Source organism: Talpa occidentalis, unplaced genomic scaffold (assembly GCF_014898055.3).
Source record: "Talpa occidentalis isolate TD23 unplaced genomic scaffold, MPIMG_talOcc4v2.1 talOcc4.16, whole genome shotgun sequence".
Lineage (NCBI taxonomy): Eukaryota > Metazoa > Chordata > Mammalia > Eulipotyphla > Talpidae > Talpa > Talpa occidentalis.
The window spans coordinates 47,968,126-47,994,494 of record NW_023601653.1 but is presented as its reverse complement, the minus strand read 5'-3'; the positions used below and the strand labels follow the sequence as shown (position 1 = coordinate 47,994,494).

General features: G+C 55.2%; 1 protein-coding gene across 2 annotated transcripts; it reads right to left on the bottom strand.

Moving 5' to 3' along the window:
• Positions 1-470: 470 nt before the first annotated feature.
• RAPGEF3 (Rap guanine nucleotide exchange factor 3) lies at positions 471-22,686 on the bottom strand. Of its 2 annotated transcripts, none has more exons than XM_037514165.2 (28): positions 22,332-22,686; positions 21,678-21,890; positions 16,059-16,112; positions 15,865-15,971; positions 15,576-15,697; positions 15,257-15,425; positions 14,587-14,671; positions 14,189-14,249; positions 14,005-14,081; positions 13,708-13,854; positions 13,160-13,272; positions 12,829-12,917; positions 12,457-12,535; positions 12,114-12,264; positions 11,949-12,031; positions 11,139-11,178; positions 8,992-9,073; positions 8,589-8,735; positions 6,728-6,825; positions 6,108-6,233; positions 5,833-6,014; positions 5,469-5,559; positions 5,300-5,350; positions 3,855-3,873; positions 3,348-3,412; positions 2,886-2,940; positions 2,728-2,799; positions 471-1,934 (listed from the first exon to the last, which is right to left on the bottom strand). In XM_037514165.2, the coding sequence occupies exons 1-28, from the start codon at positions 22,335-22,337 to the stop codon at positions 1,816-1,818; spliced, it is 2,703 nt and encodes a 900-aa protein (XP_037370062.1). In that variant the 5' UTR covers positions 22,338-22,686; the 3' UTR covers positions 471-1,815. The 2 variants fall into 2 exon arrangements, with proteins under 2 accessions (XP_037370062.1, XP_037370061.1); XM_037514164.2 differs by having other exon boundaries at positions 472-1,934; positions 3,786-3,873.
• Between the last annotated feature and the right edge of the window lie 3,683 nt (positions 22,687-26,369).

Here is a 26,369-nt window from a genome sequence, read left to right as displayed (position 1 = left end):
GCACTGTCAATGGTTAGAAGAGGATACCTGGGATGCCCGACTTGCCAAGGCCTGAGTCACATGTCGAGGGCTCAGCTCTGGAAGCATCCACACCCATGGTCCTCCACCGCCACCACGGACAAGGGAACGGACTGATTTACCCCTGCCATCTGCTCCACTCCAGGCCGCCTCTTGTCAGGGGGAGGACACAGACCTGCCCGAGGTTGTCACCTCAGCTTAAAAGGCAGAGCTGCAGTCTTACTGGTTTGTCACTGAGAGTCGGCCATCAGACCCATCTTACAGATGGAAATGGGGGTGGGGGTGTTCATTGACTTGCTTAGGTTCACTTAGAAACCTGAGCTAGAAGCCTGGCTATGATGAGACCCTTTCTTGAAGCAATCTGCATGTGGTCCATGACTACAGGTTGAGAGATCCGGCAGCGCAGGGGTGCAGTGAGGGGGTGTCTGAACCCCAGGAGAAGTACCTGCTGAGCAAGTGCAGGGCCACACCAGGGGCCTCCTTCCCCCTGGGTGTGGGAGCACTTCCTCCGCATGCCCTGTGCTCCCCACCCACTGGCTTATTCTGAGCTTATCCAGGGCCTCCAGTCCTCTCAGGAGTCAGGCAATGGACCTTCCCCTACCAGGCTCAGGGCCATGGGGGCAGGGGGCAGAGAGGACTGAGGCCCACCCTGGAATGTCCTCAGAGAGGACTGGCCCCACCGGGAGCTTCCTCCAGGGAGCCCCCCTGAGGCCTTGCAGTAACTGGTTCCCAGGGGACATGCTGGAGAGCAGGGACAAGAGGACTCGACACTGACAGAGCTTGTGGGACCATTGTCATCACTCTTGAGAGAAAGCCTGACTTCATGGAGCCTGTCAGGCCTCAGTAGGGAATGGGCTCCCCTTACAAGTCTCTGCCTCAGCATCTGCTCTGCCACTGGCCACCACTCAGAAGCCTCCATTCCTCAAACCAACAGGTTGAGATGAGTGAGGTAGGCACTAGCTGCAGCTGGGCCATAACTGTCCTCTCAGACACCGTGGAGAGTCTGGGTGATCCTGGCCAGCCTCCTACAGGTCTAGGCTCTAGCCACTCCTGTGGCCAGCAGCATCCATTTTTGAGCCCTCTGGGGACCGGGAGACCATGTGAGGTGGAAAGGTTGTCCCATGCACCTCTTGGGGCCCAATCGAGTGCAGCACCACCTCTTTCTCAGCTTCTGGGCCAGAGGGTGTGGTCTCGGCCTTCTCTGCTGCCCCCCAAAGGACTGGCCTCAGAACATACCCTCTCTGTTCAGTTATGGCTCCTCAGGGACCACCACTCCCATACAGACAGCCCTGACCACACCCGACTGTTTATCTCATAGGCACAGAAAGAAAAGCAGAACTGCTCCTGCCCCCCACATCCCTCCCTTTCCCAGTTAACGGGCTCTCCCCGCCACACACATGCCACACACATGCACACACGCTCAGTTCACTGTGAAAATAAACCACAGGGGCCTGGAGATGGCCATACAACAAAGGCACAAGGCACAGAATCTGGAAAAAAGCTGGTGTGGAGAGCTCTCTATTGAACACAGAGTCCCAGCGCCGCTCCACTCGCCTACCCACTCCAGGGCCTCTCTGTCCCCCATTCCTTGGCCTTGGGCCCTGGCTCATTCCATTGCAAGGTTCTCCTTGGCCGCGAGTCATCATAGGGGACAGCTGTCTCCACGCTGCCTGCTCCAGGGCTTCGAGTCCACTCTGCGGAGAGCCCTGCCCAGCTGCAGCCAGCCTGTGGGCCCCATGGCCCGGGCGTGCCCTGGCTTTCCTGGTGGGAAGTGCCTGCTCCAGCTCCAGTCCCTCCTCATGACTCCAGTTCCCGGGAGAGGCGGGAGAGCTCCCGCTGGTTGTCGATGACCTTCAGCTGCTGGACATACGCCCAGGTGCTGGCTGGACTCCGGGTGCCCAGGGACTGCTCCGAGCCTGGAAGGGAAAGTAATGGGGGGGCATGACACCACTCTGTAGGGTCCCTCCCTCCCACTCCTGCCTTCCTGCCCTCACCTCCACCCTGTCACTGCCCATCTGAATCCTAGGGGCGCAGTACCCGCCCCCCACTTAGCAGGGTAGCACAGCACCATGGATAAGAACAGACTGAAAAAATAGGTCCCCAAGATTACAGAGAGCATAATACTTTTACTAAGTTCATAAACAGCTAAACCTCCTCCAGAATATTTTGTTGTCATAATACATATATATAGGAGGCATTTTAAAGACATGTGAGTAATATGTGTGTTTGTATATATGGTAAAGCTTTTAAATAAAGATAAGAAAATAAGTGACTCGATGCTCAAGACAGCAGTTACTGTTGGGACAAGCAAGGGGAATACCACTTCAGGGGGAGCAAGTTATTGTCAGTGTTATACTTGGGGTGGGACCAGAGGTGTTCACAATATCAGTAGAATAAATGTATATGTATAAAATAAAATAAAGGGGCAATGACAACAGTGTGGTATAGACCGTGGATCAAATCAATCCCATTTCATGCCACTGAAATCAATCAAAAAAAAAAAAAAAAAAAACCAGCTCTGTAGAAAGTGCTAGGACCTCACTAACCCCTTTGACTCGGGCTCTGTCACCAACCACGTGACCTTGCGAGAGTTCCTCAGGCCTGTTTGCATCAGTTTATGCTGGGATGACACTCTACCTACCTCACAGAGGTGTGAAGTAGCAGCACAAAGGCCAGCAAGGCTGGCCAGCACCACCCTACCCCACTCACATGTGGAAATCCTCGCAGCCTGGCCGTCCTCGTGCAGATGGGACACACGGCTTCTGAGCGGCGAGAGAGGCACTGGGTGGAGTAAGAGGTGGGAGTGAGGCCGCAGCCGCAGGAGGGATGAGGGTTGGGGGTGGGGTCCTACTGGGGCAGCTGCTCACCCATACTGTGGCTCCGGCAGTGGTGCAGCGTCCGTGCGGCTCTGGCCATCATCCTCTGCAGGCAAGCACATGAGATGGAGCCTGAGGGTCAGGACTCTGGCCTGGCCTGTGGGGCAGCTGGGAACCCAAGCTCCCTCTGGGATGCTCCTGGGGACTAGGGAGCTATAAGAAGGTTGGTCACGTCTGCTTCACCCTGGCACCCCCAGAAACCCAGCATGGAAAGAATAGGCATCAGGAAGGGCTTAGAGAGGAAGAGGCCTGGAAGGGGCTTCTGTGGAATGGTGAGGCACGGAAGGCCATCACCCACTAGTGAAGAGCCAACCCTCCAGCTTGCAATGGGCCAAGTCAGGTACTATTTTAAAAGAAGTGTTTGTGGTTATATCATTAATAACAACTTTTGTCAATCTCCCACCCTTGCCCCCTCCCAAGGCCATAACTCTGGTGGCGCATGTCCCCCCTCACCATCTTCTCAAAGTTAATGAGATTCTCCACCAGCGTGTGGTTTCCCTCATGGATGAAGGTCATGTCTGCAAAGAGGTAAGTTTTGCTCATATGAGTCCAAATTCCCTCCCCTTCCAGCCGCCAAGGAAAGGGAGAGAGTCAATAAAGGGGAGCAGTGGGCCTGTCCCACACCTCCATCGACCTCTTCCTCTGGCTCCCTCTGGCCTCCTGGAGTCATTTCCTTGTATCGCTTAGTTGTCATTTCTTAGTGGTCATCTAAGGTCACTAATGTTTGTCTGCATGTCCTAACTGCACTTCTAGCCTTGGAACTCTTAATCCATCTCTGTGCCTCCCAAGCTGTCAGCACATTGGAATCACTCAGAGAAAGCTGGGTGGACAGACAGACAGGTGCAGGGATGGATGGGATGGAGGCAGGAAGGTGAACACTGGTCCTATTACCTTTGAGAAGAAGGGGCATGAAGGGGATGACGGGAGGGGAGAGCTTGGTGAGGGCCATTCGATACACACGGTGGTTCCAGGAGGGGTCCTGACAGGGGAGAAGCCTCAGTGAGAAAGGGATGGTCATGCACCCCACAAGCCATCACAAACCGTAACAAAACCAAATGTACCACCCCACCAAGAAGGGCCATGCCCTTCCCCTTGGCGCTCGGTTTCTCCTTGTTCTCAGGCAGGCTCTGCGGCCAGCAGGAGGGGCCTGAGCTGGGACCGCTGGTCTAAATGCACATGGCAGGGCCTCCCTGGTGGTGCAAGGGGTTAAGTCTCAGCACTATGAAGCTATTGGCAGCCACTGTAGCATGAGTTCGATCCCCCAGCCAGGGAGCTACCCACATGGCACAACAGACCTCTCCTGTCTTGCCTGCTGCTACTCTCAGCAGTATATTTCAGAAGATCTGCCTGTTCTGCTCCCCACTCTGTCTCTGGTGAATCCTCTCACCCTCTGTATCTCTGGCCTACACCCCAGCTCTTGTATGCATAAATAAATAAATCTTTAAAAAAATTTAAAAAGTGGGCCTCCCCTGGTGGCGCAGCAGTTGAGTGCAGGGTTGCAAAGCTGCCCGCAGCCTCTGCAGCACCGATTCCCGGCGCTGGACGAGGGTCCCACATGGCACGCAGACCTCTCCTGCCACCCGCTGTTCCCCTCAGCAGTATATTTAGTCAGTCTGCCTGTTCTGTTCCCCGCTCTGGCTCTGGTGAATCCTCTCACCCTCCCGCGCTTCTGACTGTACCCAGTGCTTGTATAAATAAATAAATAAATCTTTTAAAAAAAATTAAAAAAGTAAAAGCACATGACCTCTGATTAGCCCTCGGAGAACCTCACACCTTCGGTCAACTGGCGCCTGAGGTTTCCTGGAAAATTCACTGTCTCCCTTTTCTGCCTCTGCCTCTTGTATGGGTAAATTCCTTTGAACCTCTTGAGTCCCATGAGGTAAATTTTTTTCTCAAAAGCTCCCTGAGCCATGCTGCTTAAAGCGCCTCTGTGCCAGTTCTCTCCTGGACACAGTTAACACTTTCAGTTGCCCCAAACTCCTGGGAGCAGAAGTTTCTGTTCTCCAACTCTTTCCTCTCTGTTGGCCTTGATGGGAGCGCAGGCTCCTCAGGTCTCCTGAGGGGCCCTGACAAGTCTGGCACACCGGGTGCTGGATCCAGGACTACCTCCCAAGCCCTGAGGAGGGCTGGCTGGGACAGTGCCCTGTCGATGCTCAATGCTGCCCTGGTGCCACAGTGCCCGTCCTGGTCTTCACACAGGACCCCGCAGACACAGCGAGCGCCCTACACACTTACTGAGGACTCTGACCCGCTGTGCACCCCACCATAATGTTCACTCACAGGCCGGAGGGAACCAAGCCCTGGCCCTGGTTGGGAAACCAGATGCAAGCAAGGATAGGCAGAGGGGCTTCAGGGAAGCCAAGCACAGGGGCGTCTAGAGCAAGGAGCCAAGGTCCAGGACTCACCAGGAGCCTCTCGAGGACTGAGTACAGCTTCCGAACTTTGTGGGGCAGCCGCTATGAAGGAGAAGCAGATGGAGCTACCAGTGCTCTGGGTGGGAGCCCAGCTCCAACCAGGACTCTGGACTCAGGCCTGGGGCAGGGAGACCCAGGCCTCATCCCAAGCCACACTAACCTCCCAGGTGTGGCCCAGGCGGCTGATGGCTGAGTTGCTGAGGCCAAACATGATGGCAAAGAAGGAGTTGAGGTTCCTTTGTTCCTTGAGGCTGCGAGCAGAAGACCCAGAGACCCTCAGGGGAAGCAGCCACACTCTAGTGCACATCCCAGACAACAGCCAGGCCTGGGGCCCAGCACCAATCCAGGCCAGCAGGGCCTAGGCAGGACTGGGGCCAGATGGGGTGAGGAGGTAGAGGTTCCAAGGGACAGGGGGAAGCAAAGGGATACAGATTTAGCAATGTACTGACTGGGATGGGGGTAGGGGTGGGAGTAAGAAGATGCTTCCCCAGGACTCTGGCCATGCACCCCACCCAGGTACTCACTGGGCTGCCAGCTTGATGAACTTCCTGAGCAACTGGGCCCTGGGACCCGGCTCAGGGCAGAGACACAGCTCTGTGGCCACCCAGTACTGCAGCTCATTGAAGCGGCGCATGAAGCGCTCCAGGTTGGCAGTGGTGACATCCCGCAGGTGCTGGGGGCCCAGCACATAGTGGATCAGCTCAACCTGGTGGGGGTGGGGCAGAGCAAGCTCTCAGCATGCACGCATTAGGTGGGGTTTCCTGCCACTGGCTCTCCTCCCCTCAGCTCTGCCCCATACCTGGTGGATACTGTTAAAGAGGCTCCAGTCGTGGTCAGTCAGCTGGCCAGCCAGGTCTTTGGCACTCACCAGCTCCAGTCCTTCAGCAGAGCCCACAGTGGGCCCTAGCTGCTCAGGGTGTGGGGTCTGCAAGCAAGAGAGTGCTCAGGGTGAGCAGTGGCTGAGGAATCCAGGGGAAAGGTACCAGATGGGAGGGGAGAATGTGGGGCAGAGACTGCCTGGGGTGGAGTGTCAGGGAGAGCAGTGTGCTGCAGGGAATGAAGGGACCTCTAGAGGATGAGCGTCCCCAAGGAGGCCTCTTCCTGACAGCTCTCCAAAGCGAGGACCTTTCCTTGTAGGGTTCCTGGGGAACCCCTAAGGAAGGCAGGTCTTCCTCTTTCTCCTGGAGAACTCCTTCCCTGATCTTTGGAATCCCCTCTCAGCTAAGGCCCACTCCTTCCTCTTCCCTTTTAAGACCCAGCAGCAGTCAGTTCAGTCAGCACCCTCCTGCACTCAGCATCCACCCCTATCACCCCCCCCCCAATCCTACCCCAGTGCCAGCCCCTGTCCCTATCTTCTCCTCCCTGTCTCTATCATCCCCTTTATAGGCCCTCGCCGGCCTGGCCCTGGCCTGTCCATACCAGCTCCTGCACTTCCTGTGCATTGACAACAAAGAGCCGCTCGTTGAGTCCCAGGGATGTGGCCACACCACGAGCCTCTGGCTGCAGGCCAACGGCATCTGCAAAGAGAGCAGTGGCTGCACTGGGTGGGGACAGGTAGGTAGGCCAGGGAGCAGCCAGGATGGGGCGGGACCTGGCCTGGGAGACTGGGAGGTGGGCAGGTGCTCTAAATGCACAGGTGCGCATGCTGGCGTGGAAACGGCCCAGGGCAGCACACCAAGGAGAGTGATGGGGCTCTTGTGAGACAGGCAAGGCTGCAGCCCCTTCAACTTATGACCCCCTTTGTCAAACAGAGACAGGAGACTTGCCCTGACTACTCTCAAGGCAATATGCATGAAGAGTGCATATACATACAATGCATATAAAAGCACTTTGAAAATCAAGAAATATAAGACAGAAGTCTTAGTGTTGATTTTCATCAGCTCCTTGTGAAATGGGACTGTTTTCAGTCATGCTGGAGTCCTCAGACCCTAGGCCAGTGACCTTTAAAGGAAGGTGCATAAGGTCATCTATGTGTCCAGGAAAAAAAAAATAGTTTATCTTTTTATATTAATTTTTCTCATTCACTTTGCGTTATTATTTTGTGTGCAGCTTCACATTAGTGTAGAAATATATGTATGTGACTTATAAAAAGACATACACATATTAGGGGGTTTATAATAAAATATTGTTTATTGGCATGGGTGTCGATGAAAATAGTTTGGAAATCAGTGCTCTCAACATTGCCTGACACATGTCGGGTCTCAACAAATTCTGGCTTTGGCTACTGCAACTCTCCAGGTGACCACGAGAGGGCAGTGCTTCTTAGAGCCCATCACAGGTGCAGGTGACCTCATCTTCCCACTTCCCAAGAGGAGGCTTTTCTCACCTCCACTGCCTGCCATTCACTGAACATTCACTGAATGTTCTTAATTTCTGTCTACCCTGGGCTCCAGCTGTCAAACTAGTCTGCATTCTTCTTCAGTGTTTTTAAAGTCCCAAATTCTCCCATAGCAGGTCTTAAAATAATCCTCTCCTGCCAGGAGGACTTGGGGCCAGGTGCCGGATAAATGCTCCCCACACAGCGGTCCTGTGTGATAGGTCCCACCACAGTGCTCATTTGACAGATAAGGAAACAAGGTGCAGGGAGGTTAGGCAACTTGCCCAGGATCACATAGCTAATAAGCAGCACATCTAGAACTCCAAAACAGGTTGGAGCTGGCAGTCGATGCTCTAACCATCACTGCTGTCTTTCCTGCTGTGGTACCTTAGCTCCCAACGCTGTGATCTATAGCCAGAACTCAAAAATGTTTGCTGACTGACTACATAAAAATTAAGCTACCTAAATTCAAAGGCCAGCTATCCTGTCCTTTACCATGTGAGAGTGGGGAAATTGCTAATCCCCTTGAGCCTCAGTCTCCCTTGTCTGAAAATAGGATAGCAGTGTTTATTTAATAAGATTGTTATTAGGATTCAATAATTACATAAGCATAATAGTAATAATGACAGCAGTTAATACCTATGCTATGCTGTGACCAACGCCATTCTGAACACTTTGATCCTCATATAAACACATTTCATCATCACAAGTCCCCTCTGAAGCTGGTCCTCTTATTCCCATTTTATAGATGCAACAGAACACAAAGATTAGGGACCCTGCCCGAGGGCATACAGTGAGCTGAAGAACTGGTATCAAATACACACAGTAGACTCCAGAGTTCATGCATTTAAGAGATGTAATAAACCATCCATACTCTAACCATCATTCACACTGATGATGATAAAGATGATGAATTTAATTGGGGGGGATACCTGTGCATAGCTCCCCAGAGACACCACTCACCACCTGCGGAGTTGACCTTCACCAACACCTGCCCCTTGGTCCAGCCATCTTCCTGGGCCAGTGCAGACATCACCTCCCTCACAGTGGCTGTCACAGGCAGCTGCAGGGTCAGCACCGAGTGGTCTGGTCTGAAGATGTTGTAGGGGACTAAACAGGAAGAGCAGGCTGAGCTGCGGGAGGGGACTGCGTGTTCTCCCCACCCTCAGAGGGAGAGGGGTCCCTCCCACCCTAAGAGAGGAAAGGTCCTAAGGAGAAGCCTGGGTGAACAAGTTGGAAGCCTGATCACTGAGCTGCAGAGCAGGTGTGGAGGTAGCCTGGAACTGGGACCCGGAGCCAGGCACGTCAAAGTCAAGGGTGAAGACAGCAGGGTGTGGCTACTCCCTGGCTGGCTTGGACCACCGACCTTTGTCCCCAACTCGGATGGCACAGGTGCTGCTGGGGAGGGGCTCATCCTGACCGGGAAGCCAAGTAGGTACGATCCGGGCCTGAGAGGAAGAGAAGTAAGACCATGGGGCGCTAGGGAAGCAGGGGACTCGCACAGTGCACAGACCACCGCAGGCTCCACTTGCCATACGGCCCTGAGCCCAGGTGAGGTACCAGGAGCTGAGACTCCAGGGGAGGGGACAGAGCAGGACTAAGCAGAGCCTGCATCCCCTGTGTGTCACCCTGCTCTGCAAAATAAGTTTAGCAGTTGCAATCTAGACACACCTCAGGCTAACTCTGGTTTTCTCTTCCTTTCTACCTTCAGCTGCCAGTTTGCTAGTTTGCTATTTGCTACATGTCAGGATAAGGGCATGCTTGTTCTAAGTATCGAAATAATCACAATAGCCCTTTGATGAAAGTATTATTTTCCCCATCTTATGGAAGAGATAAATGAGGTTCAGAGAAGTTAGGTAATATGCCCAAGGCCACACAGCTGCAAAGCAGGAAAGCTGGAATCTTCCTGCTCCTCCCTCCCTCTGTGCTCTTATCCACCAGCACTCAGTTGTGTCTGCTGCCCTGTCAAGCCACAGCCTTTCATAAGTGGGCGCCAACCACAGTGGCCACCCCAACTCTTCCCAGCCCTCACATTGACTCTCTTCCTCCTCCCATTTTGAACATGGCAGATCCTCCAGATTCAGACCCCAGACTTTCATATCTCAGCACTCTCCAAGCTCTTCTCAGCTTCATGCTCTACCTGCTTCTGGAAGACTCTTAAAACCATACCACCTGCACTGAGTTTTCTTCTAAGCCCTGGTTGCAAATGCCTCCCAGAACCTTTGGTATCTATGAGCCTTCACCTCAAACTCAACACATCCATGGGGCCCCGCTTATCCCACCTCCCAGTTATTCTCCCAGGCTTGGGGCACTCGCTTCCTCCACTGCCCCACAGCTCAGCACCTTGCTGTGGGGATTGTTCTCCAAGACCCCCTCCTCCCAAGTCCACGCCAACACCCCCCAATTCCACCTGCCCGTGTCAACTCCTGCCTTATCTGCTCCACCAACCCAACTACTCTCCTCCATGCCCCCTCCTCCAGCCTTCCTGCACAGAGCCCACTTTTCCTACCAGGGCTTCAAGGCCATTGCCGCCCACCAGATAAAGCACAGGCTCCTTAGCTGACCGATACAGAAATCTGACCTTGCCTCTACCTCCGGTGGCTTATCTTGCTGAGGGCAGCAAAACCACTTCAGTGCCCAGAGGGCCCGCACACTTTGGTCCCTACCAGTCTCCCTGCTTCCTCTGGCCTCCCTTCTCCCACAGTCCTAAAGGGTAAGCTCTTCTCCTTTCTCCACCCCCTTCCTGCCAGGAGCATCTTCTTCCTGAACCCTTACATCCTGCAGCTCTCAGCTCCAGCTCAGGTGGTCACTTCCCTGGGGACGCTCTCCCTGGCCCTGACCCAAATCAGTCCTTTGCTCTTCAGCCCAAGAGACCCCTGGAGCAGGAGACTCTTTAGCATCTCTGTCCCTGGTTTGCTGTCCCCCAAAATGCTGGGGTGGCCCTCCCCACCTACCATGGCATTGTGGGCACCTTACACAGTGCCCAGCACATGAGGGTCATTCCATGCTGGTTCCAGCCCAGCAAGGCACTGCGAGACCCTAGGGAAACAGTCAGGGCCCCACCTGCATGAAGCCTGCAGTCTAATGGGATATGACAGATACTAACAATCAGCAAATGGACCCGAAAACAACTCCATGTGGACATAATGCTTTGAAGAAATCAGAGAAGACACCTTGGAGAGAGTGGCAGGGTCAGGAGGGATTGTTCTGGATGGGGAGGTTAGGGGAGGTTAGAGTCCCTCTCTGGAACTCAACATTTTGGCTAAGATCAGAGAAATGAGAAGGACCCAGATTGGCAGAGTGTGAGAAAGAAGGTGGGAGCAATCTCGCCTACAGAAGAGACATGGCCCTGAGCGTCCAGCAGGGGCAGAGCGTCAGGGACAGGCAGGAGGAGGCTGGGCACCACGACCCCGCAGGCTGGGGAACTGGGTTTATTCCCAGGGCAGCACCCCCCACAATAGACACGCAGCTGGAGCCAGACAGAGGCAAGAGGGGCTGGTGCAGGGCAGACACCTTCATCTGAGGAGATGCGTTCCCACAGCCGTTTTCCAACCTGCGGAGCAAGTGAGAGGGAGGTAAGACTGGAGGCAGGGCCCAACAGGCCCAGGGCCAGGCCTGGGCATACCAGAGACTCAGACCAGCGGACTCAGTGGCTGTTACCTAGAGAGGGGCCTGAGTGGGGCATAAAGTCATGACCCTGAAGTCTGTCATTTTCCAAGGGGAAAATAAGGGCCAGTAAGAAAGAGAGACGAGCTTCAAGAGAGCACAGGATGCTGGTGTCGGGTGAGGTGGGCGCGGGTTCTCCCTGACCCTCAGCTGTGCCAGGGGGAGGGTCTGAGAAGGCCCAGCAAGGTGGACTCGGAAATATGCTGGGTGGGGCCACAAGAACAGGCACCAAGGGTGCTCAGTAATAAATAAATATGCATAATAAACACGTGGCAGATGGAGGAAGTGAGACCAGCAGGTGCCCTGGGGAAACAAGAATGACACATGAGCAGCTGTGTGATGCATGAAAATGAGGGGCAGGTAAGAACAACGGCCTGAAGTAACAGGACTGGACAGACATGGGCCCCGCAGCCCAGGCTCGACAGCGCCGGGCAGGGCACTCTGCGCTTGAGGCGCATGGCCTATTCCATCCTCGTAACGAGGCAGACATGCTCCTGTTTTCCAGACAAGAGCTCAAAGGCCCAAGAAGGATGACGCGTCCAGGGCGGCACGGCTATAAGTGGGTCATCCTGGGCTTAAGTGGCGAGTCTGACTCCTGGCCTGGTGCTCAAGGCCCCCACCCAGTGTGCTCCCATCACCAACGACTCAAAGCAGCACCTGTGGTGTCGCCGCCTCTCCGGCCACTGCTCCCGCAGCAGGTTGCTAAGCCGGCCGTCCCTGCTCACCAGGTCTGAGAGTTTCTGGGAGGAGGCAAGTTTCATTGAGATGGCCACCGTGTGCAGCCCCAGCTGCCCAGTCCAGCCTGGCCTCCCTCCTAGGCACCTGGAGGAAGCTGGCGGCCACAGGGTCGGTGTGGAGTGTGGGGCCGTACAGAGCCACCCACTGGCTGACCAGTCGCAGGATCTGCTGCCTCTTGTTGCAGATGTAGGTGCTGCGCTCCTGCTCGCTGCCACCCGTGGGCTCCGCGTGGAAAGTGGGCACCAGTCAAGGAAGCACAGCAAGCAACTGGGCAACCCCCGTGCCTCAGGCAGGGAAGGGGTAGCAGCCCACAGTGGCAAGCGGGTCCTGGTGTGAGCTGTACTTTGAAGGGTTTGGCATGGCCTTGCTATGAGGGGCTCCTTTCCCCCTCCGCACCTTCCTAATCACCCCAGGGTGGGAAGGATATTGGTGTAGAAGGGCAGCACAGAGCTGGGTGCTGGACATGAAGACGCTGTAGGTCAGGAGGAAGTCACTGAGGAATGTCTCTGTGGGACAGAGATGGGGGGCAGGAGGGGCACTTCAGAGGACAGATCTACTGAACACAGGTGTTTGCATCACTAGAGTGTCCCTTCCCTCAATCCCACCATGGGCAAGGAACCAGCAATGCCCAGCCCCTGTAACAACGCTCCCCACCCACCGAGAGCACTGGCATGAGGACTTCCTGCTAGGTGACCAAATAGGCCAGCCCAGCACGGATGCTGTCAGAGACAGAGCTCCTGGCCCTCTCTCGGCTTCACCCAATGAGTCAGAGAGCAGGCAAGGTGTCTCCTGCCCCTACCTGTTGGGTCATGAGCACTGGAATCAGGCCTCATGGCCTCCAACAGCAGTTCTAGGATCTTTTCTGGGGTGCCAGACATCACCGTATACCTAGGAGAAATGGCCATTTGCGCCACTTGCTCCCCACCCCCACAGCCTGGGCAGACATAATCGGCTCCTCCTCCCTAAATGCCAGCCCTGAGGTGGAGGGAGCTGACTCAGCAGGTACATCTTGGTCCCTGGATGCCTCTTTCCTCCCAGGAGGCCAGTGGGGGGTGGGGGGGAGGGCAGGAGGAGAGTGAGTAAAGTCAGTAAAACAGCAGAGAAGGTTGCAGAGAGAGCATGGTGGTTACCGGTTCCTGCCTGGGGGCGGGGGGCGAGAAGGGCCAGCGCTCTGAGACGTCCTCTCCAGCACCAGCACCACTTTGCCATGCTCTTCCAGCCTCATGGTCTTTGCTTCTACGTCCTGGAGAACAAGTCACAGTCACTGCTCAACACACCTCCACCTCCTCTGACCCAGACCCTGAAGCCCTCAGGACCCTCAGCCCTCCCCCACCAGCTCAACACTCACAATCTCAGATGTGCTCGCCCCTCCCTCCCCTGCCATCACACAGCCTGGCTCCCCGTCTTGAGTAGTTCCTTCACCACATCCCCCCCAGCCTCCTCCTAGTCTCATAAGGCTGCTTCCTCTCACGCCCTAGTCCCCACTATCACTCCCTCCCCCACATCAAAGGGGAGGTCAGTCCTGCTGGACCTCCCATCCCCCAGTTGTGCTCCCACCTCCCGCCTCCGCACTTCCTGGCCTCCTGCCTCTCCCTGCTCTCTGGCCCCAGCTGCTTACTCCACACCACTTATCTGGAGAAGTATCCCTACCATGTCTCCCCACCCCCAGCTATGGCACCTTGATTATACGGTTGAAGTCCTGCTTGTCCACACGGAGAAAATGACAATTGTCTTCTCGAAGGATGATGGTGGCTGCCCGGGGCGCATCGTTCACCAGAGCCAGCTGCCCAAAGTCATCACCCTCGTGCAGGGTGGTCACCAGTCCCTGCAGCCAAGCCTCACTCAGAGCCCAGGCCAACCCCAGGCCTCACTAGCACACACCCAGATGGAGAAGAACCACCCAAGGCTCCCCCCACAAGGACATGGCCAGGGAGCAGTGACAGCTCAGGGGCCTTGGGAGGGAGGGAGGACTCACCTTGCCGTGCGTCACCACATTGACAGAGCCCTTCCAGATAATGTACCATGAAGTGCCCTTGTCCCCCTGGCTGAACACTAGAGAAGCACAGATGAGACATGCTCTCCTGGCACCCACCCCTTCTCCACAGCCTCTGCCCACGTCCAGGCCCTGCCGCCCAGCTCCCAGCCCCTGTCAGACTTACACACAGTCCCTGCCTTGCTGTGTGGTTCAAAGAGCAGAACTGCTGCTAGTTCCCGCTTCACCTGCGGGGTGGGGAGAGGGGGCCCAGCCGGTGAGTCCAAAAGAGAAGAGTCAGGTTAGGTGTGAGGGGTTACATCCAAGGACACAGGGCTAAGGGGACAGAGGTGCGCCTAGGTCAGGTGACCTGGAATACAGCAGGAGACAAAGCCAGGGGAGGATATGAGCTGAGGAAGAAAGCTTTGCAGAAAAGGTGCTGGGAGGCTGGGGGCAGAAATGAGACTGAAACATCCAAGCCACTGGCAGAAGGGGGGAGGAAGTTTCAGCCCACTGTTGGGCCTCCAAGCAGTTGTGGGGAAAGCGGGCGGGGGCAGGCATGCGGGGCCACGCCTGCACACTGACCGAGTTGGAGAGGTGGGCCACGGCCTTGATGTGCAGCAGCTCCTCAAAGATGAGGTCCAACTCCTCGTCTGTGCGCTGGCCTGGGCTGTAGGCACAGAAGAGCCGGGAAGCAATAACGAACCGTGGGCCCAAGGCCAGGCACAGGGAGCCCCCTCACCCACCTGGCTCGGGTCTGAGGCTACCACTGCCTCAGCAACAATTGTTGTCAATAACAGGCCAGTCTTCACTGTGGGCACCCAAGACCAGACAGTGGACTGGGCGCCTTACATGCATTACACAATGAGGTAGGTCTTGTTATCCTCATCTGACAGGACAGGAAGGTGACAAGGAGCAGCCCAATACTGCCCAGCCAGTAGCCAGCAGAAGTGGAATTTGAACACAAACCTCCCTACAGATTCCAAGCTCATTCTCTCTAAATTACTATTATACCTCAGAGTGGGCAGGGACTTTGGGGGGCCATGTGCCCCATGCCCTCAGTCATGGTGAGGGAAATAGTTCAGCAGTGAGGAGACAGTCACAGGCAGACTGCTGACCGTGGTCCAATCTCTAGATCAGCCAGGGTCCTTTCCCTCAGCAAGAAGTAAGGGGTCCCTTCAGAGGATCTGAGTAACTCTGGGGTCTGAGAGCCACGTGGGAGCTGGGGTTGCAGGGCGCAGGGCTCCCCACTCACAGCTTTCGAAGTGCTACAGTGAGTAGAGCATCAGGCCCCCTCTGGGAGAGCAGGGCCACAGCCTCAACCAACTCCTCCTCCATCTCGTGGATGCCCGCAGGCTCTGACTCCGGCCCGGGGAAGCGATAGAATTGGGTGTCTCGGTCCTGGAAGGTCCAGTCGTGTTTCACTGTGGAGCAGAGGCCCAGGTGTGGGAGAGGAAAGGAAATTAAGTCCATGCAGATATGAGTCCCCACTGCGATGCCCACACCCTCCTCGCCCCTGGGTGCCTGCTCTCCAGGACTGCCCAGCCCGGCGCCCACCCTGCACATGGGCTCACCATGGTAGAGGGCGCCCTCATCCAGCAGCACCTGGCAGATTCCCACGGCCTGGCTCCGGGAATGGACCCCAAACCCCAGGGCCAAGATCCCGTCCACCAGCTCCCGGCCAGAGCAGCACTGCCTACGGGACAGGAAGGGCACAGGAAGAGGGAAGGAGCAAACAGTAGGAGGGTGGAGAGGAGAAGGGCAACTTCCCAGTCCACTACCAGTTCTGCTAGAGGAAAGCTAAGCTCAGATGCCTGGAATAGAGTGAAGGGGAGAGGTAGGGCGCGGCAGGCCTTCACTCACCGATAGAGCCTGAGGTGGTACTTTCTGTCTCGGATGAGGTTTGGGCAAGCAGCCAGCAGATGCCGATGCAGCTGCCTCCCAGCCCTGAGCAAGCGCTCAGTGGAAGTCTGGGGTGGGAGGACAGCGCAGCTAGTTCAGGCCCCCGAAGCCCCGCCAGACCCTCTCCTCCCAGGGCCACCTTGTAGGGCTTGTACCTGCTCTAGGCTCCCGCTGAAATCCAGGGACTCCTCACTGTCAGTGAGGGGAGTCTGCAGGAAGAGGAGAGGGTCTGCATGTTAGCGCCAGGCCTTCGAATCCAGTTCTCGAGCCCCACCTCTTCCCTACCACTCCTAACCCATGCCCAGTCTCCGACTCCAGATGCATCCATTTAGCTACTCAAGCAACAAATCAACAAATAATTAGCAGCCCATGTGCCAGGCATTTGCTGCAGCCACCCCATCACCAAACCCTTGTTTCCCTTTCTGGCCCAAACGCTCTCTCCCCACAGATTCCCCAATCTGCTGCCTTGGGACCCAGGCATGCCCAGGCTCCCAGGTGAAGTGCGGATGTGAGATAAGAAGGCGGTGAGAGGCCAGGAAGTGAGCCCCTTAGGATTCCAAGAACACTTGCTCCTGGGTTGGGTCACAAGGCCTGATCCCATGCCAGGGTCTGTTCCCAGCCCCAGGACAGACTGGGCAAATCTCTTGCTTTCTATGGGCCTTGGCCCTGCCAGGTAGTTAAAAATACAACTTCCAGACCACACTCCTAGAGTCAAATCCCTGCTCCTCTGTTTACTAATAGCATGACCCTCAGCATTTACCTCTCTTTGCCTCGGTTTCCCTGTCTATAAAAGCTACATAACACTCATAATACTACGTCAGGCTTCTGGAAGGACTGAGTTAATAGGTATCGAATGTTTAAAGCACCACCCGGCATAGTCGCATACACATGTTGGCTGTTATTACTCATCTGTGAAGCAAAGGGCAGGGCCACTTGCTGCAAGTCCCTTTCCTCCTTGAGATGCTGTTCGTCCGTGACCCTGTGAGAGTAGGTAAGACCTGGCAGCACACAGCACTGGCTCCGACACAGGGTTTTTGGAGAAAGACTGTTAACAAGGTCCCTGCCCTTAGTTCCCACTGAGCCACCCAGGACTCCCCAGCCTGTGTGCCCCTGGAGGTCGGCCATAGAGGCGCCTCACCATGCTTCTTTCCTGCCACCTGAGAACTGGGAGGTACAGATATCTTTGGACAGGATGTCCTAGCTTCCCCTCAGCTCTCCCTAAGGCAGAGCACTGTATATTTGGCAAAGCAAGTCCACCTCCACGGTTTCCTGTGATCCTACATGAAAAAGGATCAGATGTGAAATAGGCCGAGCAGGTCTGCCCTCCTACGAGGAAACAAGTCTTGGGGTGAAGTGCCCCCTGTGAATCAGTCGCATGTACATGGCACAACCAGACAGCAATGACCAGCTCCAGTTCCTACCCGGGAGTGTTTGCCCTCTTGGTCTCCACCCACCCCACCTGCCTGCTTCTGCTCCCCTCTTCTCTCTCCTCCCCAGCAATCTCTCCCCTGCTCTCCCATCTGTACTCAGGTCTCTGAAAAGGACCTGGCTAGGAGCTAGGAGACAACCAGGCTTGGGGCCAGAGCCCCTTCCCTGATCCTAAATCTTCCCGCAGCACAGGCAGAGGCCTAAGGGCTGACGTGTCTAGGCGCCTGGCCCAGGGCTGGGCGGAAGACCTAGGTGTCCCCAGGGTATCCCTGCCCGGGTCATGGGGCCCAGTCCAGTGCCAGACACAGAGCCTTGGAGACTCAGGACAGGAAATGAGGAGGAGGAGGAGGAGCCAGGAAGGAGGAAGGGCAGGAATGCTACCCAGTCAGCCCCCTGTGTCGGAACAAACAGTGTTGAGTGCTAATGACTTGTTGTTGTTCCAAGTCAAACGCTCAAGCAGAGGCCCTAGTGGCTGCCCCAGCTCCCGTTGGTGCCCATAACCCAGGCTCCAGCACATGCTCCCTTCCTGGTATTATTCTGACCCCAGAGGGCACATCAGGGGGCTAGGTGCCAGGTCACATGGCCAGGCTGGTCCCGACCCAGACCCCAGATCCAAAGGCCTTGCTTCCAGCTCTGCCAGCCAAGCTGAGGAAGGATCCTGACGGTGTATCTCTCATCCTCTTCTTTTGCCAAGTAAAGCAGGAACCCAGAGAGATGTAAGTAACTTATTTAGAGTCGCCCAACTGCTCAGAAATTTAAGATCCTGCTGAATAACACTGCTACCGACATTGACCCTGGAAGTAGCTGCTTGTCTCCTATTTCGCAGCTATCGAGGAGGCTTGGAGGTTATGTAACCTGCCCCAAGAACTGGTAAATAGGATCACCAGGATTGCCCACGCCTGTCAATTCCAAAGTCTGAGCTCTTAGCCACCAAGGGCCTCCATCTCCCTGTGTCTCCTCCATTATGTGTCATGAAAGCAAGAACAGGAATGTCACATGGGCAAGTAAGTTCAGAAAACACCGGGTTAAACAAAGTTCACTAGGTTTGTTACCACGGTCCCTAAAATGGTAGTACGCACTGGGAAGATCCTAGGATCAGGGTGGGGCTACTGACTCAGGGGGATTAGTCAAGTGTGCAGGCTCCATAGCTGGATACCTGAGTTCAAATCCTGGATCCCTATTATCACTGCTGTGTGACCTTGGCTCCTTATTAACCTCTCTGTGCTTCAGTTTCTTTATCTGTCAGATGGCATTGGTAATAACAATACCTATCTCATAGGTACCCTGAGGATCAAATGAATTAATAGTATTAAGCACTCAGAGCAGTGTCTGGCTGCAGTAATTGCTCAGAAAATGTTAAGTAATTTGACTGGACTTTACTATTTCACGATGGGCACCTGTTACCTGCTGATTCTGTCCCTGATTCTGTGATCCTATCTGTCAGCTTAGGAGTTCTCTGTCTAGAAGAGGCTGTGAAGGGTCAGGGTGAAGACCCTCACCCACCACCTCCCTCTCAGGCCCAGCTAGGAAAGACTTGGGGTGCCAGCGAGCCCCCTGGCAGCAGAGCCACAGTCAGCCTCACCTCCCTCCCTGTGGCCGAGTGACAGAGTCACACAAGAGGAGCAGGCACAGAGCCAGGCAGCCGTCAGACCAGTTCCCTTAGGCCACAGTGAGGGTCAAAGGCCAGGGCTGTACATGGTGGAACAGGGAAAGGATGCACAGTGCGGAGTGTTCTAGGGGGGGTCAGTGATTGAACTCTGTGGCCAGAGTGCCCAGGACCAAAGACCAGCTTTCCCCCTCAGCAGCAAGATAACCCTCAACTTGTCCTGCAGCCTCTCTGTGCCTCCATTTCCTCACCTATAAAGCGAGATGACATAGTGCTTACATCACAGGGCTGCTGTGAGATGACTGGCTATGCTAAAGGTAAAGCTCTTATTCAATTCAGGGTTACCAGAAAAGAAGAGGGAAGGGAGGGGGTGGCAGAATCGGGTATAAGGAACCAATTTCATGGCAAGGGATAGAAGTGGCCTTTCAGTGCTGAACTTAATGTAGTACACATATATACACATTGATTTTTAGTGATGCACCGGAAACTTAGTGTTATTATATAATGTTACTTCAATGAAAAATAAAATAAATTTCATTAAAAATTTTTTTAACAAAATTTTTTAAAAAAGCAAAGCTCTCCACTCTCTAATAGTGCCTGGGAAATAAGTACTTGATAACTATTAGCTGCTACCATTATTTGGGTATGTTTTCTGGGTTAACAGTGGAGAGCCACCTCCCCAGACAATCACTCAGAGGGAAACTTGTTTTTGTGAGCTCAGGGGGCCCACCAGAGGCCATCTCGATCTGTCTGTGGACATATTCATGCCTCTGTTGGCTCCCAGACATTGGACGAGATCACCTCTCCCTGTCACATTTTCCAAAGGAGATGTTCTTCCTTATGGCTGCAGAGTTGCCTCTGCCAATATTGATAAGTCCTTTCTGTATCTAACCTCCGGCTCTCCTGCTGTAGTCAGCTTTCATTTTCTTTTGTTCTGGTCAGGTAGGAACAGAAAATGCTCCCTTCAGACCTCAGGCTGATGGATTCCCCCATGTTTGTACAAGGTAGGCATGGACTGAGTAACTCCTAACACTGTTCTCCTGGGGCTCTGCCCTCCACCCTGTGCCAGCAGACCCCTGCCTGACGAGCCTGCTTCCCTGGGCCAATCACATCCTCAGGAGGTGACAGGTGCCACTTCACAGGTACCCAGAGCCTCTTAAACATGCTGCAATGGGTTGAAAGCACCACACCCCTATTTCCCATCAAGACAGGGCATGTCCCTGCCCTCAGCCAGGAACATCTACATTCCCTCGAATCACCAAAGCCCACTTACCCCTCCCCACCCCATATACACACACCTGGCAGGGGAGAGGCCTTTAACCCCGTTTACACTCCAGCAACCCTCACCCTTCCGGCCTCCCCAGGCACACCAGCCCTTCCATTCAGGGTGACTGGGGGAATCAGGAGACAGCCTGGCGGCCTCCTCCACCCCTCTCCCAGCCTTTGGGTCCCAAGAGATCCTCCAATGACCTCATTGTCCTGACACCTGACCTTCCCCCCACTCCCTACCTTGCCTCTACTGAGCTAGGAAGGGGACAGGAAATGCACAAGTAATTATAGCCTGAGAGGGAGTGAGGAGGGAGGGTTCCAGCCCACTGGCTCCAAGCAGTAGCTACTGCCAATGACCTGGAGGTAGGGTGGGGGGCTGCTAAAACCAGAAGGGATCAGCTCCCCTACCCACTTCCAGAGCCCATCTTGAGCAGGACCCAGGCCCAAAAGAACCCTTATCAGGAAGACTGAGATAGGGAAGGGCTGGCGAAGAGAGGGAAATGACACCTAGAGTCTCTCAAGTTCAATCCCCAGTTTCAATCCTCTTACTGGCAGGCCTTGGGTTTTCTCAACTCACTCTCATAGTTTGATAAATAAAAATGGCAGCTGGCAAAGGGAGGAAGACGACAGTGGTGGTCATTCTACTCAAGAGGGCTTACCTTTAAGAGATGTGCTCTCCCAAGCTGTCGCCTGCTCCCACTTTCCCTACAGTCCGGCAGCCAAGTATAGTCCTTGCCCCACTCTGCTCTTCCACCATCCCCCGCCCAAGAGGTGGGGGCACACAATGGGGGAAGTTACTCTAGTAGTTCTGGGCAGTTGGGAAGAACTTCTATGCTAATTTGCATCCCAAAATCATTATCCTGCCCTTGTCCCACACCCCATTATTTCTCCTGCTTTCTCCTTCATTCTTGCAGCTCCAGAGATGTTCTTCACTGGCAAACAGAGCTCCTGTCATCTCAAAGTCTCCAAACTTCTCAGAAATCTCCCTTGAGCCCCCAAAGCCAGATGCCAAGCAGTGTTCCCATGACCACCCCATCCCAAGACCAAAAAGCAGAATCAGTGCGGTTCAGTTGCTCACTAAAGAATGTTGCCACGGTGATACCAAGCTGACCTCACAGCCCACCTGACCTGACTGGCTCCCTGTATTTCACACATGCCCCTCACCCCCACCTGGAGATCACACCAGCACCTAGCGCTGATAGCACAAAGGAAACAGACATAGCCTTTCTTCTCTTCCAATTACCCAAATGGGGGCCTGTGGACACCACAGTACACAGATATACATGATGCAGCTGTGTGAGCCATTCGCCTACTGCAATCGAGCTTCCCACCCGTCGTCCACATCAGCAGCACCCCTTACACCCCCAGAGCATGCTGGCTCACTAGCAGCATAGCTGAGCCCCCAGTGCAGGGCCCCCTCCAAGCCCTGGTCCCTGCCTGACTCTGCTCAGGGCAAAGGATGGGCACTCACCCAGCGAAGCCCCTGGATGCGACTGGGGCGCTGGTGCTCAAGCAGCAGCTGGTAGGAGCAGCTTCTGGGCCGGTGCATCCTCCTCAGCACCATGTTGAACAGTGTCTCCTCTGGCACCAAATCTGGGAGACCCCCCACAGGTGGTGCTCCCAGAGCTGGGCCATCTTCCACAGCCAGGCCCACCTCCCAGCGGCTCTCACCTGGCCAGCCCACCTGTGACACCGGGAGGAAAGTGGACCACCAATGGGGCTGGGCAGCAGGACCAGCAGCAACCACCCCAGGCAGAACCACTTCCTCGGACTTCCCTGGACTACTCAGGCTAGGGTTACAACCCTGCCAGGGCCAGGACTGGGACGGAGATCTTCACTAGGGCCTGCAGTCTGCACACTTAGCGGTCCCCAGTGGGTGCCCATGGGATAAGCCCCTTCTTCCCAGGCTTGTTTGGGATACTGTCCCCACCCCACTGCCCATGTCCCTGCAAGGATCTCCACCACCTCCCAGAGTGAGGTTTTGAACTCATCAAATCCCCCAGAAACGCAGCTTCAGCTCAAATTCTTCTCCCCTCCCCCCCCCACCCCTACCCCTGCCAACCCTTTCTCTCATCCAAACTCCCGGCTTCTTCTGTTCCTCCTCCCCTAGCCCTACCTTACCCACCTTCATGATCCTTCTCAGGCTGGCACTGTGGTGCAGGCTGTAACAAAAGGCTGCGGAGAAGGTGGGGCAGCAAGTCCCCTTCAGCTCCGACAGGGGTACCCCAGGGTGCTGAGGACTGAAAGTCCCGGGCGCAGTGGACCCGGCCAGTTTCTAGTCGGACGGGCCGCCCGGGCAGCAGGAGGCAAGGCTGAATGGAGAGACTCGGCTCTTCTTGAGTGTGTAGAGGGCTGAGCCCATAGGGATGGGGGGTCCCCCCCAGCGACAAGAAGCCCCCAGCCTCTGCCTCCGTCCCAGACGAAAGAGCCAGCTGGCACCGGGTGCTGAAGCGGAGCCGCGGCGGGCACTGGCCCGGGCGGGAGCTGTCACACCCCCTGGCTGCCCGCCCCTTCCTCTCGCGGGACGGGCTGAGGAGGAGGCGCCCGGCTTCACCGTAGGGCAGGGCGCAGCGAGGGGGCGGGCACGGGCGGGGGGTGGAGTCGGGACCCTGGGTACGCGAAGCTGGCACGAGCCACAGCCCTGAGGAACCCACGGGCTGGAGTGGCCAGGGTGCTGGGGTAGGGATGGCGAGAGGTTGCCCCGGCCGCCACGTGGCCGGGAGGAGAAATGCAAACAAGGAAAGTGGGGGGAAGGGGGAGGGGGTGAGTCATTGCGGCCCCACCCGGGAGGGAAATCCGGGCTGGGGCCGCTTCCCGGCCGGGGGCGTCCTGCCTCCTGTTTCGATTCAGGGTCTAGTACAACTGGGGGGAGGGCTGGGGCTGCTTTCCCGTGGGGAATCCCGCTGCCGAACCTCCAGCCCCTGCGCCCTCATGCCCTGCTCCACGCGCGCGCGCGCGCACGGGCCCGCGCGGGTGGGGACACTGAGTGAGGCTGGAGGAGAAGCAATGCTTCGGCGTGGATGGGGCGGGAGATGTGGCTCAGCTTGGAGAAGGGGCATTTTCTAGAGAGCCAGGACCCCGCAGCGCGCTCCCCGGCGGCGCGGTGGGTGGAGGCGGGGCGCCGGGGTTGCGCTGTCTCGGGCAGGCGCTGCTCCGAGGCCCAGGGCCTCAGCTTCCACCGCGCGAAGGTGGTCCGGGGCGGGCCTCTGCGTCCCACCCCTCTGAGACGGTGGCTCCAGGACCCTGCGCGCAGGAATTGCTCAGGACGTGAAATGGGCACTCCCCGCCCCCAGCTTTCTAGAACTCCTTTTTTGCCCCATTTTCCCCACACTCCCTTGCTGCTGCGGAGCTCGCTGCTGCTAGGGAAGACACTTGGCTAGCAGTTCAGCTTTCCTGCTCCGGAACACGGGCCCCCATCTGCCACCAATGACTGTTTTTCTTGTGAAGGAGGTTATTATTAAACTCTCCAGTTTTAATGTGTATTAAAAAATCTTCCCAGGCACTTATCAAAATGCAAGTTCCAGCCCCCAAATTCAGATTCAGTCTTTGGCATGAAATGGAAAAATCTGTATTTTGAATAATCATCCCCCGCCCCCTCAGGTTATCACTTATGTGCACACTTTGAGAAATTATAGAAGTTTTAATTTATAACACCTTTTTTTCTAAATCAAGGTTACATTGGTTTATAACACCTTAAATGATTTAGAAGTGTAGGATCACACCTCAGCTGTATGTTACCAATCCACCTCTGATGGTGGAGCTTTAAACACCCCTCCAGGGATGGAAGGGAACCTGAGAATGAATCTGGGCCCAGGCCCAAACCTACTCACCCACCCAAGTTCTGGGGATTTGGAAGATAGAGCGCTGTTTGAACGGATAGTGGCTGGCAGGGATAACAGGCTGGTGGGCGCAAGTGTGTGAGGGGATGAGTTAGAGGTGGAGGGTGGGGCAGGAGTTGAAGTTTCAAGGACCTGGTCTAGAAGTTCTTGAAGGAGAGTTTCCTCAGGCAGGCAGCGGGGTCAGAAAGGAGTCCCTCATTTCTTATTTGCATTGCCCCTGCTTTGGGCAGGAGGAAAAGGGGCAGGAGAGTAAAGGATACATTACCTGGAGAGCTCTCAGCAGAGCACAATAGCCCATAGGTACCTGGCAGTGTTCCCAGTACTTCACAGACATGCATCTCTGCCACTACCCTGGTGAGTGTAGTGTTATTCCCACTTTACAGATAGGGAAACTGAGGTTCAGCGGTACTAAGTAACTTGCCTAGTTCACACCGCCAGTAAATAATGATGGAGCAGTGTCTTGAGCCCAGGTTGTCTGGCTCCACTGAACCCCCAGGCCGTAGCGTTTGTGTATGCATCGTGTGCTGTGTTCATTTTTCTAATCTGTGCTACCTGTCCAGGAGATGAAGCTACAGAATGAAGTAGAACATGTATAAATGGGAGAGAAACGTGCCAGGATCCAAAGAAAGTCATTCAAATCAGTTAAAATGAAAGTCTTCTAAACCCAATTTTCCCCTCTATTTCCCTCTCAATACTACTCTTTCCTTGCCTTTCTTTTTCCAGGTCTCTTTCTCATCCCTTCTCTCGGAGGAGACTGAGGTGATTATCTGTTCACTAGTAGCCAGGGAGACCACAGAGATTAGATGTTCCACTTACCTGTTCTTATTACTGGCAGGAACAGCCCCCTGCCTCCCACCAAGGCAGGTGATTGAGGATACCTGAGGGGGCTCAGGTGGAATGACCCCTCAGTAGACAGGTGACCGAGGCTAAAGCCTGGAGGGGACTGGGGACTGAGGCTGAGTCTGAGTCTGAGGAAAACACCCCAAACCCAGTGGGGGACAGTCACGCCATGCGTGGTACAGCTCCACCCTCCTGACTTCATTAGATGTCTGGCAGGTATGTTAGGACAGATAAATAATAATAACAATAATAACATGTACCAGGCCCTGTTCTTGATACTTTTTTATGCACTCGCTGATCTCCTCATCACAACGCTATGATAGAAGCATTGTTGTTACCCACTTACAGATGAGGAAGATCCCAGCATCCCACACCCAGGTAGACACAGAGCAGTGAGTGATTCTAGCCCAGTGGCTCGGAGTCTGTGCTTCACCTCCCTGCAGTCCTGCCTCTCACATACACTGACAGTATTCACAAAGAGGGAAGAGCTTTTGTCCAGAATCATTTCCCTCACACACTGGTAGGAAGCATCTAGAGGCAGGAGGAGGAACAGGCAGAAGATGGAGGCTGAATAGCAGGGCCCCTTGACACAGTGTGCCCGTGCAGTGAGCTCTCTGCCTTCTCGAACCCAGCCCCTTTCCTTCAGCCAGGTGGCAGGGAACTGAGGGGTTGTGGGAGCACAGTCCAGGAGGGTGAATTGGTAAGGCGGCCTGTTGGGTTACTCACTTTAACACTGGGCTGTATTTCTCCCACCCAGGCCTGAGAGAGCTGAGCTCCCCCATCACTTGTCCAGCGCATGGCTTCTGGATCTTCACAGGTATCTCTCACGAGGCCTCCCTTCTATCCAACCTGCCCTGCTCCTGCTTGCTTCTCTTAGTTCCCTGCTCCAAGAGCCACACCACAAATACCTCAACCACTCCTTCCCCCACATCCAGTCAGCCACCTAGTCTGGTTGATTGATTCAGCCAATGAATAATCTTCTGCATCCTGGAGACTGTGGTGAGGCAGCCGGTGCCTGCGATGGCTTCTCCCCACGGGGGGTGGGAGGGAAAAGGGTTGGTTTTCCAGTTAATTTCAGGGTACTTTGTTCCATCTTCCTCCCGCTTTGCTGCTTTCTTGTCTCCTACTCTTTCTCCTCCTGTTCTGTGCTGCAGACTCTGCTCCCTCACCTGAGGCTGGCCGGTGGTACAGCAGTGAGACCTCTGGCGGGGCGACAGGAAAGGGCTAGCTCGGAGACTAGGGGAGGCAAGGAAGAGCCTGCCTCTGTGACTTGAGCAGCCTCCCTCAGCATCCCGGATTCTGCCTTGGCAGGAGAGGGGCTGGCAGAAGAGCCCAGGCACCCTCCCATGAGCTCTTACCTCCTGGGTGTGCAAGGTTTCAGGTCTTCTGATCCTTGCCTGGCTTCTTCCCCTAGGGTGGTTCCAGGTCAGTTCTCTCATGTCCTCCCTGCCATTCCTGGGGTGGGAGGTAGAGGCTGAGAGCTG

Excerpts from the sequence above, each read along its gene's own strand:
- RAPGEF3 (XM_037514164.2), bottom strand. Across the intron at positions 5,351-5,468 it reads GCCTGGGCCACACCTGGGAG|CGGCTGCCCCACAAAGTTCG; the intron begins GTTAGTGTGGCT and ends TCTCCTTCATAG. Across the intron at positions 2,941-3,347 it reads TCATTAACTTTGAGAAGATG|AGGATGATGGCCAGAGCCGC; the intron begins GTGAGGGGGGAC and ends GCTTGCCTGCAG.